General features: G+C 40.0%; 1 protein-coding gene across 1 annotated transcript in view; it reads right to left on the reverse strand.

Moving 5' to 3' along the window:
- The window catches only part of megf6b (multiple EGF-like-domains 6b), a gene marked incomplete at its 3' end in the record, with an annotated part of 52,423 nt that overhangs the window by 12,811 nt on the left and 15,631 nt on the right, over nt 1-23,981 (reverse strand). Inside the window, exons 5-6 of the mRNA XM_023411469.2 lie at nt 9,110-9,232; nt 1,029-1,151 (exon numbers count right to left, since the gene is read on the reverse strand). Of these exons, the coding sequence (XP_023267237.1) occupies nt 1,029-1,151; nt 9,110-9,232 (246 nt within the window). The remainder of the gene's footprint in view (nt 1-1,028; nt 1,152-9,109; nt 9,233-23,981) is intronic.

Below are 23,981 nucleotides of genomic sequence, written 5' to 3' on the forward strand. Positions count from 1 at the left end.
CTATTTCTAGATTTATCTAGAGAGATTACGTAGAAGAGGGGATTGGTGGCTCTGCAGGACAAATTCCAAAAACTTAGCAAAGGGGAATGTCGGTCTGAACCCAGTGAACTTGTCCAAAGAAAAAAAAATGCTCCTCTTAAAAGTCTGAACAGTGAAGACTTAGAACTGTATTCTAGGTACAGATGCTGCCGAACTACAAAGTGTGAATGTCTAAACGAGAGCTGAAACGATGAGTCAGTTCATCGGTTAGCAGAGCCAATATTTTCCGGGGCATTTATTATAAATGTATATACATAAACTGAATGTCTTTAGATTTTGGACTTTTGGTCAAACAAAACAAGCTATTTAATGACAATAGTTCTCACAATTTCCTGACATTTTGATAATGAAAAGGAACGTTAGCTGCAGCCCAAGTACAAATGTCCTCCAGGAAAACAAGGAGCTGATTCACTCACAGAAAAAAGGACTTCAGGACTACAGGATATACACTGACGGGAATTAAAAAGGCACAAACTGCAGTCAGTGCGGCTTTACCAGCAAATTTTATTTGAACCATCTCACAATGGGGCTTTTTCCCAGAATCAAAGGGGTTATTTACCGCAACATCATGCATGTGGTTTACATGATTAGGTGCCCATGTCAAAAAGCATATGTGGCTCAACTTCAATGAAATAATGACCAAAAAAATTATAGTCACAGTAAAACCTTCCAGCCTTTCCAAAACAGTGTTTGATTGTTTGTGTAAGTATTGAACATATCAGACTCTGTTCCTTATTGGATTCAATGAAGGATGAGACCTCAAATTATCCCCATCAACATGTTGTAGTCGTTACATGATCTTATGCTTTTACTGCTCTTTAATACTTTTGTACTGCATATGTATTTGCAGCTTTTTCATATGGATACTGCCCACCTGACAAATATAGTGCTATAATTATACCTTTAGTCACCTCACCTTGACAAATGATGTCAAGATACTAGCTAGCAGAATTACTTCAGTGTGCATACAAAGCTGGAACATCACTCACCGAGGCAGGTGCGGCCGTCCACGTGCAGACGAGAGCCTGGGTGGCATTCACAGTAGTAGGAGCCCCTGGTGTTAATACATCTGTGCTGGCAGCCTCCATTGTGGACCAGGCATTCATCAATATCTGTGGGGAAGGAGAGAGAGAGGAGAAAGATAGAAGCAGACAGAAGCAGAGAGACAGGAGAGAAATGAGAGTAATTTGCCTAAATCCTCTCATTATGAGAAAAAAATTGGTCACAAGAATAAAGCCCAGATTAGCTGCCAAGCTAAGAGAGGAATTTAATGCAGGCTTTAGGATAAAGATGTACTCCAAGAAGAAAGGAGATGATGGATGAGAAGGGAAAGTATTCTACAAGTGCATTGCAGCTCAAACAAACAAATCCCCCATGTGGTAACAACTACTGAACATTTAAAACCAAATTTAAATTCCTTTGCTCCCTGTCGAAGTCCCCTGGGTGCAGCAACATATGGAAACTCAAATGAGAGGATGCAAAACATACACATTCCTCTCAGCGGAGCGTTGAGATTATAAACAAATAAAAAGAAGGGGGTTCTTCATCTGAGAAAGTGGTGGTGAGCGAAACATGACCGCCTCGCTGTGTGACCAGCTTTCAAATGAAACAAGCCGTGTTCCTAAACATTTCTTATTTTAGGGGTCAGAGACTAATAAATTGTTTTCCGAGTTCCACAGCAGACCCCCTGTGAGCTCTGAGCTGATTGTTTGGTCTTCTGCTAACAGCCCGTCTGCCGCCATCATCATCAGCAGAACTAGGACACAAAGTCAAACCCAGCCTCCCCCTCCAAGCCAGTGGCAAGTCACCTGTTCCCCTCGACATGACTAAAATTATCTGGAGTAGTTTGTGGAAATGTTGTTGACTGAAACATGTGATGTGACGATGTGACACATTAAATAGGTGAGTGTGAATGGCCTTTTGGCTGCTGGTTGAGGTCTGTAAAAACAGCTAACACATCATAAAAGACTATTAGTCGGCGCCAAGTTAAATGTCTGGTTGAGAAATGTGTTGTTCAATATATTCTTGACTCTGGGCAGCTATTTTCAGCAACAACTATTTAAAGCATTCAGAGGAATTCCTGTGAAAAAGAGCTGGTTTTATGAGTAATATGGTGAATATTACTTTTATTTATTTGTCTTGATAGATTGACCGTCTCGCCACAGACCACACATTTTTTCTTTGGGCACTCTGTCGTAAAGGAGTCATTAAACAGCTCAGTATAAACAAACCCCATAAATAATTTCTAAACATTCATCACAGTGCAAATCCCCTCTCTCCAAAGAATAAATAGACAGTCTTGTAGCCTGCCCTTAGTGGGGGTGAATAATTTGAACATAAATACATACATACAGTTGCCTACATATCTTGCCCCACAGTGCAGTTTCCTCCCATACACCAAAATACACCATGTCAGGGGAAATTGGAAAGTATAGTTGCACTGTCATGATACTAATGTACATCTCCTTTGTAACCGCCAAACTGAAGAACAATAACTGTAACACTCCCTGTATACCTGCAAAATTATCAATGACTCTCACATAGATGTTACTTTTAGTTATTGCTGCTTTGGAATTCTTTGATTATTTTGGGGGGTTTTTTTTGTTAGTTTTTATTTTCGATGGTTGTGTTTGTTTTTATTCTAAGTTTCTATTGTTATTTCACTTATTTCCTGATTTTTATATTTGGCTTTTCCTTTTCTTGTTTTATTGATACCATTTCATTTCAAATTATTTATTTTCATTGCTGCTGTTGTTGTGTGAACCCTCGGGAAGACCAACAACCACATTGTGCAAACTACTGAAACTACTAAACACAGCACTGACACATCATTACTTTTCAAGATGACATTTTAGAGCTATTAGCAGTTATTGACAGATCCTTATTTTTCACCTGATGAATTAAATTTTAGCTCTGTTTTTGGTCTCCACCATCTCCTGAATGAAATATCAGGCTCTTTAGCTGCTATACGTTCCACTATGTTCACAAGCTAATCTCTAACTGTCTGTCTGTCTGCTGTTTGGTGCTGGCAGGCAGCATACAGTGCGTTTAACAGAGAGTTTGTTTTTTTACTAAAAAAGCAGCTGACTGCGATGCTGATGAGAGCGTTGAGAGTCAACAAAAACATCTCAAGTTGCGTTCTGAAAAACTAAAACAATGAGTTGAGAGACGCTAAAAAACTGTACAGTTGAAGGGAACTAGAGTTGGGTGAAATTATATGTGGGAATGCAACCCCATTCACATTAAATGTAATAATTTGATTCATTGTTGATATAAAATTATTTATTATAGCAGCTTTAAACCTGATATTTTTCATGGCCAGAATCTGGTCTCCATATATCCACGCTCGCATGGGATGGAGGCAGCGTGGCAGTAGGACAACCTGCATCTGAGCCTCATCATGCACATTACACTCCACCACATCACTGTCTGCATGCTCCCACTGTGCACACAAGTACACACAAACAGTATGTGACCTGTGATTTACACATAATTTATAGCTTTACAAGGCCCAAAATCCCATAACCCTGATGTTATGATACATGATGGAGGAAAAGCAGTGTTGTAAATTATGAAATCTTAGTGGTTAATATGATAAATGGAACATTGATTCTACTGTTCACAGTAAAAACAAGGACAGGATTAAGATGAGGACAAAAATGCAGTTTATGAGCATAAGGGGACCAAAATGTACTTGCTTAATGGATGCAGTGAAACCTGCCCAAGACAGCTGAATTACAGAAATATCCCTCGACTGATCCAGTATAGTGTTTGGGGCAGATATGAGCTTCTAAACTTTCCTCTTCTTTGTCTCTCTGCTGCCAAACTTCAGCCTCACTTCGTCCAGGAAAGCTGGCAAGAGCCCTTCTTTCATTTTTCCATACTTGCTGCTACGCCATCCTTTGGTTTGGTTTTTCATGAAACCTCTCCAGCGTTGCGGAGCCGCTGTTCTTCCGTCAAACTGCAGTGCACAGTCAGTGGTTTTCTACATCCAGAACATGATCCCTCTGGAGCTCAGAGCCAAAGCCTCAGCAGCCGTTGGCTTTAACAGAAGGTGCATTAATTCTCTGCCCGCAGCCACCTACAGCACAGTGTCATCTGCATGGAAAACTGTTTTGGTTGGTTTTCCGATAAGTGATTTTGTTTATTGTGAACAGAAAAGAAATTATTTCTGAACAGTCTTGATTCATCTCCAAGAACGACATCTAAGTAAAGCAGCAGAGGGATTATCAGCAATATGGCAGCAATACATGTAAAACATGTTTCATCATGTGCATTCATCCCCGAGTGCTGCAGCCATGCTGAACATGAAAAGAAATATTCAGTCATAATAATATTGACATAATCTGTCGAGAGTGTGTCTGGTATCGAGCCCTGTTTGTGTTAGCGTTACAAAGCATCTTTCATGATTCATAGTTAGTGTTTTCATGTGCTCTAATCTCTGTTGATAAAAGTGATCCTCCCCTGCTCTGATCAGAGACGGTGCCAGACAGCGTGTACAGGAGACTCATTATCAGTGGGACTGATTAACCAGTCTGTCGGAGCCATGACCCGGCACATACAAATACTGACTACTGTAAGTCCCGCTCTATATAAAAACAATTCATGTATGTGCACACAAAAATATATTTATAATCCTTGGTGAAATTAACTCATATTTTGAAAAGAAAAAAATATACAGTATATGGTAGGATTTTCTACTTATTTGAAAAAGTAAAATCAATTTGTTGTAAAAAATAAAATGACAGCGTCACTCTCCTCAATGTTTAACAGTTAAATCATTTTTACAAACTCACTCTTGTACCCACAGTGCAGCTGCATCTGCATTTTGGCTGTGAAATCATCGCTTACCTGCCGCCAGGTAGGCCTGGTTGTAGCCATGGTATCCATGGTGACAGTGTGGCCTATAGCAAATCCTTCTGTAGTAACTGTGTGGATAGTTTGCAGCAGATGTCAAACATGCCATCACTTCAACTGATACCAAGAGGAAAATCCACCATCCTGATGACAAAGCCATGGCTGGAGAATAAAAGTCTCACAAAATATTCAAAGCAAAAAAACTTTTGTTTTTTTAATTATTGCAAAAAAAAAAAAAAAAAAAAAAGTCTAAATATTTTTGTTAAAGATATTAACTATGAACTATTCAAAATTAATGACCAGTCCAGTAAAGACTCCTGCTCTGAAGTAACATGGTAACTAGGTCTTATTCACTCTGCCTCCTGATTTTTCTGTCTGTCTCCCTCCCTCCCTCCCTCCATCTCTCTCTCTGTTTCACCCTCCCATCTACCAAAGCTAAATGTCCATCACATTAAAGATCCTCCTCTCCCTCCTCTCTCTCTTTCCCCCTTGTCCCCACACTCTCCTCTCACCCTGAGCGCAAACTCTCTCTCACACTAAAGGTACATCTGCTTGAACTGCAAATACCCAATTCTGCATTTTACCAGCCAGCAGTGCTTTATCGCTTAACCTTAGTGATTCACCATATTGCTATTGTGCCACTGTTTTTTACTGCCTCTTCAAAGACTGTTATGAGATAAAAAGTGAGGATTTATGACTGCACATCATTCAGGTGTTGGAGAACAAAGAATGTGTACCAACTAAAGGATGTGCTGTCTATATTTTTCTTTTGATATTGACATGTATAAAAAAGAAAGAAAAAAAAACCTGCCACTAAAGGAACGCCAAATTTGATAAGTGCCAGAAGTCAAATTCAGTATTTTTAATCCAAACATCTGAGAAAGGAATGAGCCTTGCAGTGAAATGGTCTATTCAGGAGCTAAGCACTGTGCTCTTTCATCTGTTGCCAACACATACATCCAAACACAGCAACAGAACCACGACAGCTTCTAAAGCGCAAAGCATGTTCATAGTCATGATCACTTCCCTCATCTGAACAGAAACGGCCCATAGAGACTTCTGCAACAGGCAGCGACTACGAGCTGCACTTTTTATGACTTTGCCTCTTCATAACGCAACGACAGAGCTTCTATAACATACGCCTGCACTGTCATTACATCAGGCCGCAACCATCTGAGGTGTACTCAAGCTCAGCCAGACCAGCAGAAACTGATACGGATCCTTTTTGTGATGCCACATGCCAAGACATTCACAGCTCTGCACACATCGCACATAAAAATGCGCATTTGTGCAGACATCAGAATTATGAGGACAATGATGCCAGCCAGGTGAGGAGAAACAGCAGCTCTCTAAAGCATGGAAAACAGACGATAGGCTCAGAGCCAGAACTGGAAAATAACTCACCAGAGGAAAAAAAAAAAAAAAAATCAGCATAAAATACTAGAAAAATCCAGGAGAGAACTTCGCAACAGTAAAAAAAACTTTACAGTAACTGTCCTGCTCTCTGGGTTAACAAGAACATATAATACCTGCTGATTTTGGAAAAAGTGTCTCACCATTACGACAGGTGGCAAGAACAGGCAGACCATTACTGCCACCTTCACGGTCGTGTTGATCTGAGCTGTGAAGTTCATTTGGCGTGACAGCTGAAATGTTGTCACTGCTATCCTGCACCCAGCATGACAGCAGTTGATGTTGGCCTCCTCTACACTGATCAGTGCCATTTGTATCAATGCAGCTTATTCATACAGGAATATGAACGCACAAATAAAATGGAATTTGACCAGAAGCTTAAACGTAGGGAACTCACCACAAGGGATTAAATTGTAAATTTGTTTTTGTGTTTTTTTCTTTTTTCTTTTTTGTACTGAACAAAAGATGTATTTGTTCATTTCTTGTCGGTGCCAACAGTATCGGCACATTAACATCCCGCAGCAGATGTCTTTCATTGAAAAAAAATATTGCACATTGCCAAGGACAGGAATACCCCAAAGTATTAATGTGGTTGTTTGCGGTCCAACTCCCCTGAATCATTTATTCGTAACAGCTAACTGAATAGATGTTGCCTCTCATCCAGACTAATATGGGCTTTGAGCTGGGGCTCTCCCAGCTTCAGGCCGTCATGAAGAAGGAGAGCTGATCATTCTCTACAGACGCTGTGCACCCAGCTTCTTTTACCTCCGTTAATAATCCTGCCATTTACAGATAATTAGGACACTAATGCTACGGGTTGCTGTTTGGCGGTGGCGGAGGGCAGTTAGCTATGAAAGCCAGCTGTGACAACGTTCCCATCGACTCTCCTAATAACCGTGACCTGGATCGGATCTCTCACTGGTTCCTCCAGCAGACAGCCATGCTGCTGCAGAGCAGTCCAGCATCTCTCCTCTAGGCTTGGCTGCTGCACAGAGGAATCATTACTGTGATTAAACCAACCACTCGCAAATATTCCCTAATCAGAAACATCATACTATGATGGAGCAAAAAGAAAGCTCATGGGAAAATGTTGGGAAGAAGCTCTGTTTGGTTTTGCTGTGGTTAAAAGGATGATGGGCTTCTTGATAGACTGGTAGCTACACTTTCTTCCACAGATAGTCTGAGTTATGAAAACAGCAGAAGCCAAGATGATTTGATCATCTTCAGTGTACAAGTTAAAAAGTCATGGTACTGTGGTTCATTTGAGTTTAAATGATCTGGTTCTGATGTTCACAGAGTGCAGGATCAACATTCACTGAGTCATAAATAAAAATGAACACAAACCTCGATTAATGCCAACATAAATATGAACAAATAAATACAGAATAAAATTGTGTCAGTCTTGTGAATGTTAAGGATGTAAAGGACACAAACTTTGATCAGAGTGACGTGAAACTTGGAAGTAAAATGAAATTCTATCAATTTAGTTCGTGCAAAACTGACATAATAAAGTATCACACTGGCGGTTTTCAAAAGTGCAAGAATAATAATAGGAATCTTGGAGCTGACAATTAGTTTTTTTATAAGATAATTAAAACTTAACATTTACACTTGTTAACTGAACAACTTAACATTAGCAATGATGTGGATTTAATGGAAAAACAGAAAAGAGAAAAAATACTCAGCTAGAAAAGCAAAGTAACACCAGAAAAGCTGCAGAGACAGCTTGACAAAATTAAAAGTGTACAGTACAGTGAGCAGAACCCTTATATATCTCCTGCCATATATAGTATCATATTATAATATCTTCCATTGATTAAGTGTAGCATTTCAATAAAGCTGGGGGACTCACAAGAGGTCTTTCATTTCAAATCAGCTCATTAAAATTTAAAAATATAGCTGCAGTGCAGGCACTCCTCTGTCTGAGCGACACAGAGACTAATTCTCCAAAGCTTTTATATCCAGCAGGCTAGACTTTTGTAATTCTCTCAAATCTGGTCTACCCAAAAAAGTTATGCCAGTTACAACTGATTCAGATCTCCCAGTGCTGACTACGAGCAGAGGGAGAGAACACATTACACCTTTTAAAAAGTCCTCACACTGGCTGCCTGTCTATTTCCGACTTTAAAAATTCTTCAACTTATCTATAAAGCACTATGCTTCTAATCTATGAATCAGGTCCTCTGGCGCGAGGACTTTCAGTTTTTATGCTCCGAGCCGCTGTAACAGTCTGAGGATCTGGTAACAGCTGAAAGTGCTGATACCTTTAAATGCAAACTTAAAACCTAGGCTTTTAATTAGAATATTTATGACTATTTATGATTATTTATTTCATTTAATCACTTATTTTACTGTATTAATTTATTAAAATGCTCTATTCATTATCATTACTTATTCACTTCATTTTATTCTTTTTATTCTAGTATTATTTTTTAAATCTTTTAATAGGTTTTATTATCATTTCTTCATCCTTTTTTATCTTTTGCATGCATTGGTCGTATTGTGTTACTGTTGACATTTGAATTGTCAATCATCTGTGAAGCACTTTGAATGAAACTAAAGGTGTTATATATAAAAATAAAGTTTAAATGTATGTCTTAAAAACCCCAGTTTGTAACACACATAGATAACTAATATATATAGCACTGACTTTAAAAAGCTCCTCTGGAACCACACACGACGTGACACAACTGTTTGAATCTTTTACCCATGACAGGCAAAGTGATCTTTGTGTGTAAAATTCATGAAGTGTGCCTTTAAATTTATAAACAGCTCTACAACCAAACAACAGAGTACTCACCTTGACATGTTTTGCCATCTTCATTCAGTTTCAGTCCAGGAGGACACCTGCAGTAGAAGCTTCCGATGGTGTTACAACACAAAGCCTCACAGCCTCCATTGGTCTCCTCACACTCATTCACATCTGGACGGGGAGAGACAAGGACAAAGTTCATCATGCTGCCGTTCAAACCACAGACAAAAACAGAGATTAGGAAGAACAGTCAAACATGTTTAAAATGCTCAGTGTTTCGGTGAAAAACAGCCGTTGGCTTTGTTTCGGAGCAGCAAGGATGAAGAAAGAATGTATCTTCCTTTTCATGACAGTCTAAGTTTTAAATGTCCTCCATGGATAAATTTGTATCCAACTTTTGAAATTGTGGAAAATGATCAAGTGCCTGGAAATTCATGAGAATTACTGTGGGAAGCTGTGTGTGTGCTGTTTCCATCCTTAAACCCGTCTCCTCGGTACCAACTTCAAGGAAAATACACAACACATCCAAAACAGAATAAAAATATATCAAGTGATAAATTGAGTGGGACAAAAGCAAATATGCAGCAGTAACATGTTGTCCTCATTGCCTCTGACTTGTAAATTTACTCCAACATCAACCGGGACTAGCATTCTTCAGCAGGATCTCCAAAACACTTCCACAAGAAGTCACAGTTTTTCCATTTCATTTCCATCAGCTACATATTCTGCCAAATCTGTCATCAGCTGAACCAGATAAAATCGTTCCCTTCAGTTCCCCTAACTACGCATAATGACTCGGGTCAGATACAGGTGCTGACAGTTCAGCGTATACCATAATTTGAGCTGAACAGATTCTGCGTAATGAGGAGATATTCAAATTGTGAATGAAAGGAGTAATGTGTTGTTCAGTCTCTACGCCGCAGTTTCAGGACACAGATACACATTGCCTGCGTTAACGCTGAATTTCGTTCATGTGGGAGTTTGTCAGGAGAGATTAAGCTCACGGTGCGGTTCGAAACTTGATGACACTGGGCTGTTGCATTTGCCATGCCAGTAGAAGGAAGCTTGGAGTGAAAACTGAAAGCCATGGAGAAAATTAGGAAGGGAGCATTCACTTGGCACTAATCAGCTTGTAAACTTTCTCCATGTCCATAAAAGAAGAGAGTTACTGTACAGAGGGAAGAGTACGGACGCAAAGAAAATTGCTTTTATAGAACATTTTCCCCCTCCTAGCAAATTTTGGTACATTGCGATGCCAGCGTTTAACCAGCCAATTAAACGATTTCCCTCTCAGTTTACAACATCTGGAAATGTTCACACCAAAAACACTGCACTCCTTCTATTGCCAAGTGTTAAAAACTGTCGTAAATCCTAAGCTGCATACAACATGTAATGAAATGTTACTTTAAACATCAACAATACATTTTATTATACTATGAAACATCATTCCGATCAATTTATTACACCATTCCTTCTAAGCAGGACTAGATAAACTGCAGCAAAAAATCCAATTTGGGATGCTCACTGATTTTTATTTGGGCACTGCGTCACAAGAGCTTAATTTAATGCGTCTGGGTCCTGGGGTGAGACAGAGTGCCTGCCTGTTAGTTCACTTCATTTCTTTTGCAAAAGAAGCAGCGGAAAAAGAGCAGATTGTAAAGGAAATTACACAGAAACATCCAGACTGAAGAAGATAAGTGATGGTCACTGAGCAGGGTGTGACCTGAAGTCAAGGGCAGGATTAAAGTACCCTGAGGGATCCTGCAGTGAAAGGTGTGTGTGTGTGTGTGTGTGTGTGTGTGTGTGTGTGTGTGTGTGTGGACGTCTACCCCCCCCCACCCCTCAAGGCCAGACACCTGTGTGGCAACTTGAGGAGGGGTCTGCCCGGGGTCAGTGTCACGCTCATCACTCTCCAAGTCTTTCTGCCCAATAAGCACTCAGGAATGTTGACCTGCTACGGGTCAGGAGGAGAATATGAAATGCAGAAGTGGAAACTGACTGTCTAAATTGGATAGATAAAGTTGCTTTTTTTATTTTTTTATTGATGGATTTGAAATTGTGGAATTTCTCTTTATTTGCCCATCAGGAATTCAGTTGAGTGAATCGAAAATCATGTTTAGAGGGCAGCAGAAACTTATTTGTAGAAAACCACGCAAAGAAAGACACTTTAAGGATATTTGTATTGTATTAGTCTGACAGTGCATTGTCTGATTTTTTTTCTTTTCTTCTTACAATGAAGACCACATTGGAAATCAATAAATAGTTCCAAAACTCTGCAAAACAAGAGATATATCTGATTACAGAGAATATGTGGCTGAACTTTATTCTAATCACTATATCTCTATGCTACATGACTGTTTATACTAATGTAATCTTTTTTCATAACAGAAACATTCCCTGCCATAAAACTAATTTTTCCTCAATGTTAAACTCAATGACCTCTGGAGACATGAGTGAGTTAGGGGGTTGGAGCAGAGTCTACACCCTCACCTGACTGCAGGGGGCAACGGTGAGATTAATTTACCATACGTCATCCTCACAGGTCCAGAGATCCATCACCAGACTTAGCCTCCAGCAGAGCTATCAGACACATCTACGGGCGAGAAACAAGAGCTGTAGCCTCCTTGAAACAAGGTGTGTTTTAAGATCGACTCCTTCCCGTGAACATCAAATCACTAAGGTTTCTTCTCCCTGACCTCTGGGTGGGGTGGGGCACGTTTTGCAAAAAAGACATCAGATGCCTGAAACAAAGTAGTGTCTGCAGCCCAATTTATGCCCTAGGTCAGTGTCAAAGGCCAAGGCTCAGGGTTGAACTCATGCAGGGAGAATAGCACGGGACCGTTTCGCCATATGGTGGATGTTCAGATATATATCTGCCACAAGAATCCTCGTCAAGTGGTAAACAAACCGTAGGTCCCTACCAGCCCTGAAGAATTCACACTGCAGAAACCAGAGGATTCCTTTATGAAATGATATCAACGAAACATTACACACTGAGTGAAAACTTCATTACCAACAATCCTACAGTTGCCAACACAATAGTTCTGCATCCTATCCAAATTCTGTTTTGGTGAAATGTATGGCGCTTCAATTAAACAGTCCAGCAGCAGAAGATAATCCATTTATAATAATGTAAAACTGATGAACACATCACATTCTGACTTTTGGGAGAATTATTGTCATTCATTGAAAAATTAACTCATACAACCACTTGTTTTTAATTTAAATCATCACAGATTAACTTTCTGTCTATCAACTAATTGTTGACTATCAGAGAAGAGCTGATTCATCTTTATACCATTTTGGAGGCTGCAGTTAGTGGTTTTGTATTTTATTGCAGTATATTCAGGGTTTCATGCAGTGTTTTATAGCAGCACGCTGCCTGAAGCCAAGACCACCTCTGCTTAAAAAAATATGTATTTTCATGAGACGAAACCGTAACCTTGAGGGGAAGAGAGCAGATGCCTTATCCCGCACAGCAAATGCCATATACAGTAATTATTGTGAATGCTGTTTAGGCCGTCACGCACTGACTAAGTTTCTCATGAAACATCAGGATTGTTGGGATCTGAGCTCACGACATCAGCGGAACTATTTTTTTGGGTGGAAATGCTGGGAATGTTTCTGATAAATTTGTCTCCCTCCTGTAGTCTATGTATGAAGGTGGAGTTTCTGTGCATTGTTCTAAGAAGACAACAAGATCTCAGCTACATTGTTATGAGTGAGAGCCAGATTGCTCTGCGCTGTTATGTCTCCTCGTAAGCTGATTTATAAAACAAAAACATCTGTAAAATGGGTAAAAATTTGTATTTCCCCGTAGTGGACACTATGTTCCAAAGCAATCAGGTGAAGAATGAAAAATAGGAAAAAAAAAAAAAAAAGCTTCACTAAAACCTTTGTGTTTCTTCAAGTTCAGCTGCAGCAAAGCTCGGGGTTTACATTCCTCTGCCGTATTGTGTGACTTCCTGTGATAAGGAAGACCGCCACTGCTCCCAAGAGGATGAGGCTAATGTCTCGGCAGACTGCGAAGGGCTAAAACTGGGCCAACGAAAACCACCAGACCTCTGATATTATCTCAGGGGGGTCATGGGCCGGAAAATTGCAGCATTCATCGAGGATCGGGTGGGGGGGCTGAGGATAACACTAACCTGTTTCCTCTTAGTGCCCTGATCTAAAAGCCTCCTGGTGTAATAATGTGCTTTGGTAGTGTTCATTCCTAGTTGCATTCCCTGCAGTCCTCACAGCTGCTTTCATTTACCAGGTGCTATAAAGATGGGGATTGGTTTGAGGCGCCACGAGACATGTTTGAGTCAGAGGTTTCATTCAGACAATGACTTAGGAGAGGATTTCTCTGACTTGTCTTGCACATGTGGGGGCTGGTGAAACAGAGTCAACCACATCTCGTCTGACTAACAAACCAAGCATCTATGAACTGGATCAGACAGTCGGAACTTCACGCTCTCACACAGGAAACTCATCCTCACTTCTGACCTCCAGTATACCCCTACCCTTAAAATGTTTATTGTAGAGGACACGTTTCCTTTATCTGTCTGACAGAAAGCGCCACAAGGCTTTCTGCCAGAAGCTCAAGTGAAACAGATAAAGTGGTGAAATATGTTCACCCAAGCCCACAAACGTTATTATAAAAAAGTTATTTTATAGACTCCATAACTCCTTGTGGATTTCACATGGATATTCAGCTCCTGGAGTCAGATACCATGTGAATCCCAAGGACAGATTCAAAATGTTTTAATCCGAGCATTACCTCTGCAGTTTGGGTCATTGTGTCCACATGGCGTAAGTAATTTAGCTATCAAGTTTCCTTGTAATACTTTTTTTTTCTGTGCTATGTAACATTTACAGGTAATCTGCAGGCAAACAGAGACGTCTGCACACTTTCATGCCAGGTGAAATCACTAGGTATACAATGACATTTTCATGATTAGTCAACATCAATAAATAAAATAAAGAAGGCACTTTCTCTTTTTGCAGTAGTGTACACTTTTTTTTCCTGAGGGTAAATATTTTATTTTATTTGTGATTCAGACTGACAGCACTGATTGTTCAGATTTTCAGATGTGGCTGACTGAGATGATACGCAAGAGATTCAGACAATAAATATATTTAAAACTGCTGGAGAAAACTATTTGATAGGTCATATAACACAAAGCTGAACACCTCATGAATGATATTCATTTCTCTCATTCTCCTCTGTAAGGCATCAGCTCAAGTTCAACATTGCCCCCTGCTGTTTATCTTCTGCTACATCAATAATAGCCCAGATGTGCAGCTGGATGTTTAATAAGTTGACACTGTTTGATTCAGCTCTGCTCTCGTTCATCATGTAACTAAAACACAGCTGCCACAATATCACAATTCAAAGGCAAAGAACACCACACTTCACTTGTCAAAGTGCCCTCTCTTGTAAAACATGTTTCAATCTGGTTCACCGCACTGACTTACACTAGAAAACTATGCATGCTGTATTGAGCATCCAATATTTTCCCTCCACTAGTCCGATTTGATGCCTTCATGGTGCCAGCTTTGGGTACGGGTTTCTTTCTGAAGCCCTGTAATTGTGGCCAGTGTGGCAGCTGAGTTGTTGTTAAGTGGCACTGTCGTTGGGACGTGGTGTGGCTTTCCTGGAACCAAAGAAGTTAAAAAATGCCCCCTTTAATGACAAAGGAGTAACCACACACAGACGCCTATGATGTGCATCCACTGACGTTTAAGATGTCCGCACCTCAATTCACAAACCTCTAATGTTTCCATGAAATCATTAACAATCTGTCTCAAGTTTGGAGTAAAAAGTGGAGTGGAGTAAAGGGTATTACAGACTCCATCTCCAGTTTCTAAAAAGACACTTACAATTAGGTAGCAACTACACATCTCAGTGGTGAAGCTGAAGCAGCAATGCCTGACATGCTGTTTACTCTAATCACTCCAAATAAACTCCAACTGTGCTAAAGTCAACAAAGAAACACTCCCTGAAGTATAAAGTTCTCGATGAATAAATGATTAGCTGAAGAAAAAATTCATCGCCAACTATTTCGTTTGTCATTTTTTAAGCAATGCAATTCATTTGATGGTTCCATGTGTTCCAAATGCGATGACGTTTTTGGGGATTTTTTCCTGATGTTTTACAGATCAAGCAATTAATCAAAAATGAAAATACCTACTAGTTCCAGCCCTCGTCTTATACAGATCTTGGTAAAATTCAGGAAATCATTGCTACAGGTCTGATTGCATGAATACGTCTTGAGGTGAGTGTCAGCCCGTTAAACTACTTTTCTTCTATTATATATTTCTCCTGCGAAAAGTCTAAGTTCTCTGCTTATCTGCCTTTTTTAAAAAGTTGTATTTTGTTGTTATTCAACACTTCTTCCCAAGGCAAGTGTTGACAAGAAACCACAGACAAGCTGCAGACTGCTGTGCTGAGAGAAAAGCACTCAGAGGCCGTCTGACTCCTGGGTAAAAATATCAATCAGGCAACTTGGTACAGCTTATTACTCTGACCAGTGAGCCTTAAGTTTTATTATTTGTGCATGTTTGACCACAAGGGAATTAAATGCGACATCAAAGACACTAAAAGTCCATCGTTTGAGTTTGTTTAGTGAACATTCTGCTCTACTGAGTCCTAAACGCCTCTAATCCCTGTTTTGATGATCCATTTCACTGCACTGCGAGGTAAGCTTCTAAGTGTGTGTGCATACGTGTTCAGAGGGAGTGTGCTTTAGCGCTGCGCAGGTACTCATGTATGTTTATATGTTGTGGCATATCCCATTCTTAAGAGCCAGCTGCCTCTCTTTCCTGTAAGTTTCAATTATTTTCTTTCTTCTTCTCTTCAGCTGACTGCAACTACCATAACTCCTTCATTCCCAGACACAGCCAGCTCGAATCACGTCAGTAACAGTCACACGGCGGTGCCAGCAATCACGGACCTCAGACTGGAAATCTGAGCGTTGTATGCTGGGTAAAGAAAATCCCAAAGTTCTTTCACAGCACTGGTTTGACTGTTTTGCCATATGATCATACAATAGAAGGGGTCTGTCAGAGCCGTAAGTCTTGTCTCTTCAGAGGCTTGTGGATAGCCAAAGGTTTCTGACTTCTGTCACTCGTTTTGACTGTCAGTAAAAGTTACAGGCTGCAACCCAGAGAAAGTAGGCCAACAGCATGAACCTATGCATGTATCCAAAATAACATTTTATGATCTACACGGACGAACAGGAGGAACAAATGCCTCGAGGACCTCAGGGGGCTGCCCTCTGACCCTTTGCGTGTGCTCTATCTATGCTCTACCTGTTAGGACCTGTCTTTTCCAACTTTGACCCGGCAGTTTTGACTGCCTGGGACAACACATGGAGGCCAGCAGGAATCCAAAAATGACTTGTTGTGGTTTCCAGCCTGTCTCCCTCACGGTCACATGTGTGAGATATGCTGCAGTGGTATGTGCAGGGCCTTAGCTGACGGAAAGTTGCCCAGAGCCGTTTGCCTAAGGGGCAAAAGGTGGCAGATACATGACAGACTGTCATGCTGGAGGTGTACAGGGGGAATAAACACTGTGCCTCTGATTATTGCTGTATGCTCAAATGTGACACTACATGGTTTCACAGCTGTTCAAACTTGAAAGGAACAGCAGTCTAATACATAACCCCCAGGTATGTGTGGTTCTGGGGCAATGGGCTCTATTTTCATCTTATACACTCACCCAAGCCGCACCACACCCGGGGGATATTTTAATATGGTGCAGCAGTGCACCTTTTAATCACACTGCAACAAAATAATGTTGAATAGTGCAGATGAAAAGTTCTCGGCGCTCTCCAAACAGAAGTGGCATTAATATCATTGGTTCCTAACCTTTAAGTCAACTGACAGTCTGTCATCAACGGTTACTTATTTCTACAACCTGCAAGCCTTTCAAGCAAGGTGGGATTTTTACCTTATCAGACTGTTTCATTGGAATATCTTAAAAGGCTTCAAGAAGTCAAATGATTCAGTATTTTACAAGAAAAAAACCAATCCCACAAATACTAAACAAATTTATGTATCAAATGTTTATATATATATATTATTATTATCATTTTTTTTTCCTAGCTTGTTGATCATTTTACAGCCCTTCAGATTCATCTTCTGACCCTGCTCGGGAGTCCCATTTCCAGACTGGAGACAACAGATTTAAATTAACTGAAGTCACACATATGCTAACTGACTGGCATGGTTCATTTATGCATGTGAACAGTGTGTCTATTATAACCTGACACTTAACGCAATTACTTTGCCGACACTCACGCCAGTGCTGGTAGCTGAACCTTCCTCCACCCTCCCTACCGCCTCCTTTCTCTGCTATACTTTTTGTTATTGTTGGTTTAACTAAGATTTAATATTCATATATTTTATGTTAATATTGGGTTGGGGTTAAGTTTTAAGATTTTCCATGCAGCATCCTTGCTGCTGCCCGGATTCTTTGAGCGCTCCCTAAAAACAGCTGAGCTGTTTCTACCCATGAAGTTTAATTTGACTACAGGAGGAAAGCCATGTATGGAGATGAGGACAGGATAAAACACAGAAATAAGAATCAATCTACAATCTGGTTTAAAAAAAAAAAAAAAACAACAACCTTGACACGTGAAAGTCGGCTGAACCTGTCTCATTACATTTTGTTTCGATTAGCATCTCCTTTTCACACCTCACGAGACATCAGTAAGACACTGGCTGTGCGCTGAAAAACAGCACTCTCTGCTGAACTTTCCCCAAGGCTAAGTGTCTTCCATATGGAGATAATACACAACAGAGTAGATAGAGGGAAAACAGATTAGAAGTGAAGTGTTTGGCTCAGTGGAATACACAAGGAGCTGATAAGGAGGAACAAAGGCAGACGAGGCAGATTTAGTAAAATAAGGAGAAGATATGGAAGGTTCAGTGAACTAACAGGTAGCAAAGATAAGGAGAATCAGGGTACCACTGGTAGATCAAGGGATCAGTCCACGCTGATTATTCCTCTAATTGTATTTTGCAAACTCTTGTCACTGGCAATTTGCACAAACCCCTAGCGTGACCAAAAGCGACCTTTCATCAGGAATGCTGTAAAGAGCCTAATGAGACAGGGTGGGAGCCCAGACTCGGCACAATTACGGGAGATTAGGGTGCTGCGCAGGATGCAGTGGCAGGTAGGTAAGCAAGGATGTACCCCACCCTCTGACTGCAACGCACTCCCTCTCATTAGAGATGCCTTTGCTGACTTCACAGACACAGGGCTACTCTCTCTCCCTTGTGGTGAAGCCTAAAGAGGTCATAATATTTCAGGATGGGACAGCTGAAACAGGAGGAGGAAAGGGTGACTGACTTTTAGGATCCACGCTATAGGTTACCAAACAATTGCTGCAACACAGAGAAAAAAAAAAACAATGTCATTGCTTGTTTTTTTGGTTTTCCATAAGTTCAGATTCTTCTTCATCCTAAGTGTGTTTTCGACAACAGTAGTGCTTAAATGCTTAGCAAATTAATTAATTAGCCGACCAACAGATAATTAATAGAGAAAAATTTCGTTGACCTTTTAAAAAGTTGGGTTTTCATGTAAACAAAGTTATTTATTGCATTATAAAGCATTATGGGTATATCCTTGAAGCTGACAAACATGTTGAATGCATTTCCTTCATTTTTTGATTACGCAATACATGTCTGTTGTCTATGTCTGAGTTTTACTAGCTTGTAGTTGTCCTCTTCTTCCCTGCCTTAGCTTACATATTACTTTGTTTCTTTACCTCTGCCAATTGTCGATCAGTAGACTGGTGTGAAACTGGTGGCAGGACTGTGTCACATGAGCATCAAACACAACAAAACTGGGGCCAAGCTGTAGAAAAATAGCTCCAAAACTCCACATGGTGCCTTTGAATTAAAAATCTCAAACACTTGCTGTGAGGATTTGAGACTCTTCTCCATCGTCATTTTAACATCATTTAACCTCGGGACCAAAGATCTTTGGGTTTGTGACTGTTGGCCAGACACAAAAATCTGGTTTTAGAGTGACGGGCTTTTACCACTACTCTCTGATATCTTATATGCCAAATGATTAATCCATTATTCTAAAAAAAAAAAAAAACAATCAACGCATTAATCAATGTGGAAAATAACATAGACAGATCCTTACTGTTTAGTTTTAAAGGGGAAAGTATGGGGTAAGAAGGGGGAAGTGAGAGACACACAGAAATGGAGAAAGTATTGGAACAAAGAATCAAAAGGAGTTCAAGGACAAAACCTCTGAGTATGTTTGAGAAAATATTTGCTGGGAGCTTCTAGTTTTCCCAGCAGTGCCTACATCTCCATGGCTTCCTTCATTTCAGCTGCTCTGGAAGTCACGCTATGCTGGCTGCTAACAATACTCAAAGAACGGGATTAAACCTTCAAATGGCAAGAAACAGAAAACATGTCAGTGACTCTGTGAATGGTCCATTTAAACTCCAATTTATGGTTAATGGGATAAATTTTGTTGTAACAAAAAAAAAAAAAAAGGAGGGGGGTTAAAAAACATCAAAAGTTATGAATAGCAAGATTATGTCACCACCTGACCTTGTTCGCTGCTCCTAAAAGAGCTCTCATTACAAATATTTCACTCTCTGTTTGTGTTTTTAAGGTTAGAACCTAAGACGTCGTAATTCTCTCCGAGGAAAAGTAAAAAAGCAGACGTCAACCTGTTCACAGCAATTTTAACTGTAGCCTGTTAAACCCATCAGAGAGGCAAAGGGAATTCTTGAGGATGGTTTAGACAGTTTGTGATCCTTCTAGACATTTACTATCCCATTATCAGACATTTGACTTTTACAACTTTTTCTCTACTGCTCTAATAGCCAGATTTTGAGAAGATAAAGCAAATGTGGTAATCATTATACAAGGCTTATATAACCTAATGCCCTGATGCCAAACACATTTTGACCTCTCTCGGTGAAGGATGGACATACCGATCATGAGTGACAAACTGCTGCAGCTGGCCATCTCACAGTTTTTACAATCTCATGGCTTTACAGTCGTTCATGCTCACATTTAGCTCTGAGTAGCTGACCACAATGAAAGGTTATCGGGTGAAATATGGGCGAATGCTCGAGTCTTTCAACCTAGCGAACACTTCCCGGTCGTTAATGTACAACGGGAAAAAATGTAAGGTGTGATATTCCTGGAATCCTTTCTATGATGAAGCTGCCAAAGGTGAAAGTAGACTTGCACTGGTCACAGCTACTTTAATAAAAGAATTTGATTTACAAAGTGTATCAAATGGTCAAAACCATATAACTATACGTGTCAATCTGTAGCACACTGATGTACATCTCACATTCTCCTTGTGCATGTTTGGATCTATTCCACCTCCTTGTCTCCATTTGCTTTGTCACACCAAAAACTATGCTTTCTTTCACTGATCCTTATTCAAAGAAGGCACAATAAACTTATCAGCCACGCTGGCTAATCATCACAATGGGATCGTGTATTACATTAATGCTGAAGCAAAGAAGCTGCATGCATGTGTCTTTCATTTTGGGGCACTTCTTCACTTAAGTGCTCAGCAAGCTCAGCATGGAGGTTTCTCAAATGTTTTTCTTGATCCCAAGTAAAAACCATTCAATGGGACTCAGAGTTCAGGGATTTATTTTTACAATGGGGAGAGTCCCGCGGCCCGGCACACTGAAAGCACCTCTCTCATAACATTCCTCAGACACGAAGAGAGCAGATACACCACAAATTTAGCCAAAGGAAAAAAAAAAAAAAAAAAAAAAAAGTGTTTCCTCACTGATAAACTGTCAGTCAAACTTGTACCCTTGCCAGGGTGAGCAGCATGTGTGAAATGGGTTCACCATACGGTAAGGGGATGTTCTCTTTTACAACATGACCCCATGTGGACCTGCATCCCTTAAACGTGACAGATACCATCTGCGTCGCTGCTGCTCCCTCCTGTCACTGTCAGTCACTGAATGACTTGATGAGCAACAGTGATGTCATGTCGCATCCCTGCTGCTCATAACCAGTGAGTCCAGCTCTGGATGTTCCAGCCCACACACTGGGTCCACATGCTGGCTTCACCTTTAACCTTTCTTCTCCTCCGCAATGTGCAGCGCATAAGGAGACGTCAGAAGTCACCGCTGTCACATAAATCAGGTTAATTAAGCACACAGCTACACTAATGATACTATAACTACTGGTGATTTTCCGCTTTGACAGGCTAAAAAGATGAGCTAACGACACATCATTTGCTTTGTTGCATCCAAAAAACGACATGTATAAACTTCTGCCCAACATGCAACTAATATGTTAACTGGGAGTTGACATGTGGGAGGCAAGAACCGCCCACATTTTTGGTCACATTTGGCCTTAATGTGCCACAGTGGTTACCATGACTAATCAGGAGTAAACCATGCATGCAAGACAAACAAAAAAACATGTTTGCAAGCAGGAAAGAGATGCACATTCATCAAACTCACCCCGCCTCCTCTCCAATGACCTGCTTTAAGACAATTTACTATGTCTACATGTGAGTGAGGTGAGAGGAGAGGTGACAAAAAGGCAGGTTACAACAGGCCGCTGGACTGAGGAAAGACCACTGTTGAACTTTAAGAAATTGCAGAGTAGGGCAGCTATTAGAGGAGGAACACAAGTACTGCAAAGAGCAACATCTGAAATCATCCTCAATGACTACAACTATTCAGGCAAACTCATCACTGTCTTAAAATAAATTGAAGCACATAGTTTCCAGACACATGAAACTTTCAGGAAAGCTGTTCTACATGATGAAGACAGACAGTGGGAGAAGGACAGAGGCAACCACAAAAAAGATGTGATTAAGTGCCTAAGTGTCCTATATGATGACTAGATAATCTGCTAAATTAAAAAAAGAAAAAGGAAGGAAAGGAAACTAGGTGAAGGAATCCATAAGCTTGTGTCAATTCCACTGCTCTACCCACATTCTTTTGAAATGCAAAACAAGGATCTGTAAGAGTTTTAATCTACATGTCTTCCTACAGGAAGTTACTTGAGAAATTTGTTACATTTAGTCCCTCAACCAAACAAACCATGAGTCAAGTCTGTGTACATCAAAGGTTGGGTACGAGTCAACAAGTGCCCTTTAACAAGACAATGAATTCCCACAATAGCTCCAGGGTTGCTGTCCTGACCTTGCAACCACGCTAACAAGCATCCATCTTCACAATTCAGCCCAAAGGCAGAACTAGAATAGACAGTAGAGCAATACTGAGAAACCTCTATACAGATCCAGCTCATCCGTTTGCTCTCTCTACCTTTATTAAAACTTCAGGTAACGAATTATGTAGATCCTTTACTTATGTAAAACTGGAAGTACCACAGTATAAAAATACATTTAAATGAAAGTACAGAAGTATTATCAGTAAAATGCACTTTGAAGTATCAAAAGTAAAATTACTCATTATAAACATAATTATACTGTTGTAAGCTGGCCAAGGTGTAGACAATCATAACCTCTTTGTGTATTGTTGGGTCGTTCATTTTCAATAATGCAATGCTTATTGTATAAGCTGATTGTACTTTTCACTGTAGTTGTCAGGATAGAAATAATAAGTTGCATAAACGGGTCATTCTGAAAGTATAAGTATCTCAAAAGTGTACTTAGGTACAATACTTCAATGAATATACCGATTTATTTTCTACTTATTTCCTGTGAAAATTTTGGGTTCCCACTGTGTCTTTTCTCAGCACCTTGGCCACTAGACTGTGGAGGATTGGCGTCATGCTCCGACAGGCTCCATAGACATAACTGACCTCATTATTTAGAGCTTCAGTCAACTGTTTATAAGTCCAACTAAAACTCAGAAGACATCATACTAAAAATGTAGCTATTGTTTATCTTTATTGGAAAAAGGCTTCAATCTCCATCTCTGCCCTTGACTATGGTGAGGTCAGGTCTTTAAGAAAAAACGCATTAATGTGAAAATGTGCCACTGATGTCACTAACGATATAGTTTCACATGAAAAAGATTTTCTTGAGAGTGTTACTGTTCCTTCGCTGTGATCTGCTGGTTTTAAAAGGAAAAATAAAAAGATATAGAACTGAAAATGTATATTTCTAATGAGCAAAAAGATGTTAGTTTTTTCCCCATTTCCAGTAAAATATATGAAGAGCACTTATTTTACTAGATTTTAGCTGTATAAAATGATAGTATAAATCAGACTAAGAAATTTAATTTGACTCAGACATAACCTTGAATGCAGCGATGAATGCAAGTAACTTTTCAGATGGTGTGACATAGTAAAATTTGCACTGACTTCAGCTTCAAAGTTCAACATGGCTGTGGCTGAGAAAGCAAGGCTGGGACTCTGCTTTGAAGCAAACATTACAAAATAATGATAATGATGATAGTCATCAGTACAGGGTCTGTATTGAGTGATGCCTAGAACCAATTGGCCGTCCTGGCATTGCAGTGACCCTGAACCCAGCCAAGATATGAGCTTATGGTTCAGAATTAAAAAAAAAAAAAAAAAACGAAACAAGCGAAAGAGCTCATTCAGTAAAACATTTCACTGTTTGGTATCCTGACATTATCAGCAATGAAAAAGCCTTTTAAACATGTTAACCTGTAGGAAAGGAATATTCAGTATTTTGCCTTTTTGGGTCTATTTGGGTCTATCTTTCCCTCTGCTATCAAGGATATAATTTCGGTATTACTGACTCCTCATATTTGGGACACATGACACATCAGCTTAATGTTTTTCAGATAACATTTTTACCTTTCACCACAGATGAGGATACATGAGGCAGCATTAGGATATTTCAGGATTCTTGAACTAAGGCGGTAAAGTTTCATGTTACAAATGAGCATCTGGCTGCCTTTCTGTTCGTCTGTCTGTCTGTCTGTTTGTCTGTGGCTGAGCCCAGATGTCAGCTGGTATGAAGACATCTGCCCTG

The sequence above is a fragment of the Seriola lalandi genome, unplaced genomic scaffold, assembly GCF_002814215.2.
Source record: "Seriola lalandi dorsalis isolate HSWRI2012SDOR001 ecotype SW California unplaced genomic scaffold, Sedor1 jcf7180002054468, whole genome shotgun sequence".
NCBI classification, from domain to species: domain Eukaryota; kingdom Metazoa; phylum Chordata; class Actinopteri; order Carangiformes; family Carangidae; genus Seriola; species Seriola lalandi.